Source organism: Colias croceus, chromosome 22 (assembly GCF_905220415.1).
Source record: "Colias croceus chromosome 22, ilColCroc2.1".
In the NCBI taxonomy this organism is placed as follows: Eukaryota; Metazoa; Arthropoda; class Insecta; order Lepidoptera; family Pieridae; genus Colias; species Colias croceus.
In genome coordinates, this window is record NC_059558.1 from 2,352,996 (window position 1) to 2,361,950 (window position 8,955).

General features: G+C 33.5%; 1 protein-coding gene across 1 annotated transcript; it reads left to right on the forward strand.

Annotated features, from left to right (window-relative positions):
* Positions 1–4,773: 4,773 nt before the first annotated feature.
* Positions 4,774–5,143, forward strand: LOC123701954. The gene is made up of 2 exons (XM_045649588.1): positions 4,774–4,942; positions 5,004–5,143. The coding sequence occupies exons 1-2, from the start codon at positions 4,774–4,776 to the stop codon at positions 5,141–5,143; spliced, it is 309 nt and encodes a 102-aa protein (XP_045505544.1).
* The last annotated feature ends 3,812 nt before the right edge of the window (positions 5,144–8,955 follow it).

Genomic DNA, 8,955 nt, shown 5'->3' on the forward strand with positions numbered 1-8,955 from the left:
AGAATATATTTTCAATACCTAAGTATACACACAATTTTTATAAACGATCGTGTTTTTATTTTTAATGTATATTTGGCTAAGAAACGCGGCGGTCTGCCGCAGGTATGAAAGGCCTTTAGAAACAAAGTTTCTCCCTCTGCATTTTCTTAGCGTTTAAGAGGTTATCTGTGGTAGAATCAAATAATCAACATATAAACTATTATGTATAAATCTCGATCTAATCCTGTAAAAATATAATACTTGTTAATTGTATTTATAGTCTGTCTCAGAAATTGTGCACATTTTATAATAGTATTAGATCGATATTTTTGTAAAAAAATACATTAATAATTTTAACTTTTTCTACGTGTTACACACACAGACTATAAATATCAGCGTTGCCACAGATAATTAAACAAACATAAGTTTTTATTTATTTTTGCGACAGATAACCTCATACGACGCTATATTGTTATGTTTTTAATATTCTATCTTTTATTAAAATGGTGCTACGTTTGAAATTTTTTTTCTACTTAACTTCAGAGCCAAAGACTTATTTGTTTTCCATCTTGTTTTATTTTATTTTATTTGTTGCTTCAATCCTTTCTAAGAAAATTTTGGTGGCCTTGACAATGTCTGACAATAAACAGTTTAATTGCGTTAATGTTATAGGTGCAATTAAATATAATAAATTTATTTAAATAACAATTGTTTTCTTTATCCCCTAATACCTATAAAATAGAGAATGAAATAATGATAAATCCTGCCTCAAAGGCCGGCAACGCAACCACAATACTCCAGAGTCTGTGGTTGTTCTTGGGCGGCGCCAATTATCGCTTTCTGTATGGTGACGGGCAAGTCTGCCAGCTTATACATAAAAAAAAGATAATCTTTTTATATTTGGGTATTAATGATATTCCCTTTATGCCTGAAATCTAAAATACGGATGATATATAGCATTCAAATTCTTAATAAAAAATAAATAAACTGCTAATATTCTATTCGCATTATCACAATATTAACATAGGCGACACGATTCCAGTAAATTCAGTTAGAACTCTACAATTCCAGTAAATTCAGTTAGAACTCTACAAATTAGGTAATATATCTTCGGCTCTCTCGGCTCTTGTGAGCAGGAGCTCATTTGGGAAGTATATACGTCGTGTTGAGCTGTGATCAAACTTAAGTATTGTATAAACGTATATACTCGAAGTCAATTTATTTGTCAAATCTTCACTGATTGTTTGTGAAAAATTAAAAAAAAATCCCAATCAAATTTTTAAGAAATGTTTTGCATAAAAAACTTAAAAAGTTTGTTTGAACACAATAATATGTATTATGTAGAATAGTATAATATTTGTAAGCTGAAAATTACTATATATATACAGATGGTTCGTGATATAAATTATTAGTAGGTAAGTAAGGCACTTAAAATCCTAGAAAATACATATAATATTAAGTCTATTATTAACAATAGAGGCAACCTACAATAATTACGATACAATCTAAGACTTAAATGTATCAAAGAAAACAAAGTAAACAGAACATGCAACGAGATCTAAGAGTGAATTAAATGAATTTAAATCATTCCATGAGTCACAGTAGACGCGGACAGATGCCAAGTGACCAGTCAGCGGTCAAGGGTTGGCTGAAAATATAAATCGGCACACTTCTCTATATTTACTATGTAATTAATATTACTAAGACTTATTGTTATTTATTTTTTAACAATACTATAAATCTTAACTAATATTATAAATGCAGAAGCTCTATCTGTCTGAATGTCCTTTCTTCACGCCTTAATTACTGAACCGATTTGAATTAAATTTGGTAGTAGTGCGAAATTTGTGCTTGCTTGCTTGCAGCTTGTGACCTGAAAAAGTACATAAGATAGACTTACTCCGGAAATTCCACGGAAACGGGAAGTTTAATTACGCGGGCGAAGCCGCTGGCGGAAAGCTGGTTAAACATAAATGCATTATGCAGCATTATCGCACTTTCATCTTAGGTTTATCTGACTTTTAATAGTGCTTTGACAATTCTTTTATTCTTTTATATTAAACTAGCTTAGTCGCTTATGGTAAGCGATCGCCGCCCATGAACATTTGCGTAGGAAAAGCCGTTTTTTCCAATGATAAACAATAATGAAATAATGAAGGAGGGGAATTGTGGATTCTGGGAAGAGTTTAATATAACAGTTCTACTATTTGATGCCGATTATCTGAAGGGTGCAAAACCGAACGGAACTAGCTAACTAGCTAGTAGCTAATGGTGATCTTCTGTAGGGGTGGGGTTCCTTTCCTGGTACGAGCTGGCCAAATTCGTGAAGCAGCACGCCTTACTCCCACGTGAAATAAGCTGAAAAACAGTTGTTATGCAATTTATAAGATTACTAGTGGTCCGCCCCGGCTTCGCCCGTGGTACATATTTCGCAATAAAAGGTAGCCTATGTCCTTTCTCGGGTATCAAAATATCTCCATACCAAATTTCATGCAAATTGGTTCAGTAGTTTAGGCGTGATTGAGTAACAGACAGACAGACAGAGTAACTTTCGCATTTATAATATTAGTATGGATATATTAGTAGGTCAGAATAACGTCTGCCGATGGAGATATAATAACTTATTAATTAAAATTAATAATATGTTATTACATAAAAGTTTCATTGCAATCGATCAATTTATTTATCTGTAAAATCAATTTAGAACCTTCTTTATAAGTCCGTAGATAACCAAATTACCGCTTTTGTTTGTCTACTCAATATTAAAGAGAGAGAAAAGCACATGAAAGTTCAAAATCGCTTTTTAATATCAACTTGTTATTAAACTAATCAAATGCAGAACCACGTTAACCATTGTCCTAGTTAACTGAGGCAGTTAAAAATAACTGGCATTCCCGTCATCTTGCCAAGCATTTAACCCTGGTCTGCACGGGGCTAGTGACCCGATGAGAATAATATTACAAAGTACTACATCATAAGTTTTTTGAAGTGAAACTTCTTTAGGCGCGTTGAAGTTAAAATTTCAAGGTCGCGACATGGCAATACCGTCACGTCATGGAGTAAGGCAACGATTTTGGTACCTTTGAATCTTACCAAAGAAGTTTTACTTCTGTCACGTGTGCTCGGCACACACGCTCTTGTAAAAACTGAATCGGCAGTATTTTCCATTGAGTATAGAAGCAGACTAACAAAGCTGTAAGCAAATATGTGTGGCAGGACATTAGAACAAGAGCATTAGGCAGATATCCAGACTATTGCCAACAAAAAAAAAATACATCTATGAAATGTAATAGTTCTTCGCTTATTAGATTTTGTGGTAGGTACAAATAAAATTGATATTTGTAAAATCTGAATGCTATTTTGTGCTGCCGCTTCCAGACTTCAAGAGCAAGAAAACAATATGCTTACTTTAAACTGACGACAAACACTTCTGATTGAGAACTGTCTTAGAACCATCGGCTAAAAATATATGTTCGTTGAAAAATTTACCAATAAGACTAATGCATTATTTTAAATAGTAAAAACTTTTAGAAAAGCTTCCGCAGTGACAGCACAAAACGAATAATATTGGTGTTATAATAACATTTTGATATAAAATTTAATGTATTTTTAATAAAATAAATCGATCGTAACTCTGCTTTACGTTTCCTTGCGGTTATAGACCGTAATGTCCGCTGTTTTAGGGTTGTCACTTTGTGAAATTTATATATTAATTAGTTTTTTTTTATAATATTAAATAAGCGTAATTCTCAGTTGTAGTATATATAGTGTTGTTGTGTTGTTGTAGTTTAGATTTTTTTTATAAAAATATAGTTTTTTTTATCCGTTGCTATTACTTAATAATGGTGGTTTATTAAATTATTTATTTATATAAGCCGCTGAGGTCAGAACAGCGTTAGTACATATTTAGATTTTTTCAGAGATCTATAGCAATCTAACAATGATTCCAATTATTTCCTCAGTCTCTTATTCGTACCAATATTATAAAAGCGAACATTTGGAAGATTTTTTGGAAGTTCTCTCTTTCAGGCTAACACAAATTTTGATGAAACTTGGCAGTACTAACCTTCTGTAATACATTAGGTTTGTAAATGCTAAGCTAATATAGTCGAACTAGCTGTGCTCCGCGGTTTTAAGCGCAGTGTTCCGCTCATGTTGGTCTTAGCGAGATGATATATAGCCGATAGCCTTCTTGGATAAATTGGCTATCTAACACCGAAAGAATTTTTCAAATCGGACCAGTATTTCCCGAGATTAGCGCGTTCAAACAAACTCTTCAGCTTTATAATATTAAGTATAGACAATAATTAATCATAATAGTAGTTTTCTTATTCCGCGGATAAATCCAAACAGAGTATTTCAATAAATTCTATATTAATCGGTAAATAACTGCACACCGCGTCCCTAACCAATGCATGTGCAGTGTATTTATACTGACCTATTTTCTAAAGTGGGATGCGTTAGTGGGGCAGCCCTGGGCCCTCTAGTTGGGATTTCGTTTTATGTTTTTAATTTTTATATACTTATTACTTATTAGTATTTATAGTGATATATCCATATGTACATAGCGTGATAGATCATGTAGAGATTCTATGTGTTAATCCAAACTAAATAACTATCTTATGTGTTACCTAATCCAAGTTTTCATTGTATCTTCTTTCATTGTAATCGATTCAGTAGAATTTGCGTGAATGAGTAACAAAAACACACACATCCTCAGAATTCACAAACATTCGCATTTATAATATTAGTAGGATAGTATTTTAATTCTTCGAGCAGTGTGTGTTACCAGTGATGACCTACGGAACAGAGACGTGGCCTCTAACCCTGGGCCTTGTGCACAAGCTCAGCGTCGCCCAACGTGCTATGGAAAGGGCTATGCTCGGAGTTTCCCTACGAGATCGAATCAGAAATGAGGAAATCCGTAGGAGAACCGGAGTCACCGACATAGCTCGCCGGATTAGTACGTTGAAGTGGCAATGGGCGGGGCACATAGCCCGTAGAACCGATGGCCGTTGGGGCAGAAAGGTTCTGGAATGGAGGCCACGAACTGGACGACGAAGCGTGGGACGACCTCCCACAAGATGGACGGACGACCTGGTCCGAGTGGCAGGGAGCCGCTGGATGCAGGCCGCCGGTGACCGGTCGTACTGGAAATCCTTGAGGGAGGCCTTTGTCCAGCAGTGGACGTCCCACGGCTGAAACGACGACGACGACGAGTATTTTAATTATTAGTAGGATAGGATAGGATTAGTAGGATGAGGATGGTAGTATTTTTGTATAAATTTTTGGCTTGGATAAAAGTGCAATGATTAATCGGTTTTGGAAATTGTTTTAAATATAGTACTTACTTAATAATTATAATATCAATACAAAATAATATAAACGTTTTATTTATATATTTAGCGCATTTTTATTTATTTAGTATAAAATGTATTCGTATTTCTTAAAATGTAGAGATCCAATTTTGTATTATCATAAATAGACAGTCTTTCCTCTCTAGAAATAAGATTTGATTAGGTATATTTATTTTACCTATTCACTATAATTATTAATAAGCGGCGGAGGCTAAGGCGATCTGGTTGACGTGGCAGGAGGTGAAGAGCGTAGCCCAAGACAGAACGCGATGGCAACGCGATGGCGGCGCACTGTATACGCCCTCTGCCCCTATGCCACAGGACATTTTTTTTTTTTTTTTTTTTACTTAGGATAGGGAAGCGCTTGACCACAATCTCGCCTGGTGGAAAGCTGAGATGCGGTCTAAGATGGTACGCGCTTCCCTAGTAGGTACCGGTTCACTCTTCGCTTGAAGACCCCCATATTGTACTCGTCGGGGACATTAATACTATAATACTATTAATAAATGCTATGTAGGTAACCAATTTTTAAATGTGTTTTTTTTTATTCACCAACAAAATTTCCCCGTACAAGAAAGCCTCATAAGTACACTTTTACTTAATAAAATCTTAATATATATATAAATCTCGTGTCACAATGTTTGTCCTCAATGGACTCCTAAACCACTTAACCGATTACAATAAAATTCGCACACCATGTGCAGTTCGATCCAACTTGAGAGATAGGATAGGTTTTATCCCTGAAATCCCACGGGAAAGGGAACTATGCGGGTTTTTCTTTGAAAACGCGGGCGAAGCCGCGGGCAGAAAGCTAGTATTATATAAAAATAGGTATTAGATATTATTTTCGACATATCTATTTTCGGCTTCTTAAACCCAGCATCATCGATCTTCTACTCACTTTTCTGGTCACATAAAAATTAAATTATTAAAAAAGAATTATCAAAACAATTACTTAACCGGGAAACAAACACCCGGAAATCATAAAGCCTTGTGAATAACTAATTAATGGGGGATAAACAATGGTTGTTATTTTCCGATGTCACATCACGCGATGTTTTTTTAATAATTCCTTTGCAAATAATGTAGGACTATCGTTAGAAGGTTTGAATCGATAGACTTATAAATATTGCTCTGGTGCGTTCTACGGGAGATCCCGGAGTCCCCGCTACCATGCTTTGTGTTTGGCCGTCGAGGAGGTTTTAGTTGGTAAAAATCCCACATGCTTTCTTTTTCCCCCAAAAGAGAGTATCTTTTGAAGATTTCCTCCCCGTTAGCAAAAAACTTATAAATACAGGAATTGTACATACATTTAAATCCCAAGTATATTATTATAATGCGAAAGAAACTCTGGCTCTGTATGACTGTAATTCCTCGCGCTTACATATTTTAATCATTGTTCACCGAATAAAGTTTAAAGATATCTCGTCACAACATAAATAAATAATAAAGATGTACCTAGGTGCATTTGTAAAAAATGCGGTATAGTATACCGAAAGAAAATTATATTTTTTTGTCTGTCTGATATTATTTTCCGTGTTTGTCCCAGTGAATCTCCGATTATGATGAAAATTGCATTGACATATTAATAAATGGTATTTATCTGTTATTCGTTATCGTCATCATTAAAAATAAGGTAAAATAATATTCAAAAGCCTCCTTTCCAGTCAAACCAAATACGGATATGCTTATCTTGGCTTTAAAGTGAAAGTTATAAACGAAACAAAACATCACATAACAAAGACATCCACATTGTTATTGGTGTGTTACCGACCTTTAAAAATACAATTCTATATATGTATAACATTTTCCTATTTTATATTCCTTATCCTACCTAATAATGAACATACTACTTCAACTCAAATTGGCTTATTTTTTTCTCCCATTTATTTTGTGAGCTATAACAACCACGCCATAATTATATAAATGCGTTAAAAATAAATAATTTACAAAAATATAATATACAATATGTAATTCACATACATTATTAATTCATCTATGTAGACTCACAATAATAAGGTCTAAGTTGTTAGAATAATAGCTTGGCCTAATAAAATTCGTATACATTTCCTTGAAGTATTTTCGCTTACCCCTACATGAAGATAAGTAAACCTACTAACATCAAAATAATCACAATTAAATCTACATCCACACAGGCGTGTTTATAAAAATCAAAACTATGCAAATACACACACGTAAACAACTACATAATAATAGAAAAATAGTTCAACACACACATACATATACGAGGAAATCTCCAAAAATTCCACGCACACAATTACATATTGAACGCATGAAACTATCATCGAACTCTATTCTACACACACAGCTACGAATCCTTCCAAAAGCGTCACCCACACATGTAAACTTCAAAATGTATACTAATGTTAACACACACAAGCAAACATTAGATACAACAAACTTCGTACACACACAACAATTGGTTCCAAAATTCCACGCACACAGACTTCATCTAACTCCAAAATGTACGCACACATGAACAGTTTGTATTGGTTGAATGCATGTAGATGCATATCTGCCCACGCGCACACATGCAAAATGCGTTTGTGTGTAAGTGGGTCACAGAGATAGGCGGGACACGTGGAGAGCTAGCCCTTTTTTAGTGAGCCCTTTACTAGTATTATATAATATTAAGTTGTTTTAGTATCAATTTTAGTAAAAATAAAGAACATATTTAAAAAATTCTGGCTGGCAACATTAATGAATCCCTTAAAAAAGGATGTTAAATCCATTTTTCAATATATTATTTATAATAAACACCTAAGAATAACTTCCTCTCTTTGAAATTAGTATAACTTATAAATTGTTGGTCTAATGTTTCGGACTTTGATAATATTGATAAGCACTTATAAATCACTACAAACAAGGAACCTATAATTATTCGCTCTAGACCACAATCTATACCATACTTATAAGTTTTAGTCTTAGGTTTTAGTTAAATCCATTCAGTACTTTTTTATGAATAAGCAAGAAACAAATGCATACATTCCTTTATGAAAAACAAATTTACGAATAATTAAACCATTTCCTGTTTGTCTATGATCCGGAAATCAGATATCAAAAGGTAGACAGTTACAATAATTATTATTGTTTTGGTCATTAAAGTTAATAAAGCAAAAAATAATACGAGAAAATATATTTATAAAAAGCGACAAGGAAAAAACGTTTTCCTCAATAATCGCTTCAATAAATCTTTATTCTATTGTAGATATTTATTATAAACATTATGGATGACCATTTAAAAAATTAAATTATAACTACGCAGAATTTAAAATACTTTAATAACCGTAAGAAATAAAAATCTTTATTTTTTAATTCAAAATAATAGCTGTCATTTATTTCTGTTAAATAAAAAATAAAATAGCTTTGCCCACAAACTAAAATTACCCATACGACATAAAAAGCATAATACATATCAGTAAAAAAACTATGAAAAAATCTAAAAAATAAATTTAAAAAAATCAAGCCCTATAGCACACTAATAAATGCTCTGCGCGGGCGCACGGGATGGCACGAGATCGTTCACCCGGCCCTTTGGCGGGAAATTTACTTTTCATGCGGTCGAAAAATTATATGCTTTTTATTGATAGTTAATTAT

Coding starts and splice junctions, on each gene's coding strand:
- LOC123701954 (XM_045649588.1), top strand. CDS start 4,774: ATGACCTACGGAACAGAGACGTGGCCTCTAACCCTGGGCCTTGTGCAC. Junction 4,943..5,003: donor CGACATAGCTCGCCGGATTA/GTACGTTGAAGT, acceptor CCGTTGGGGCAG/AAAGGTTCTGGAATGGAGGC.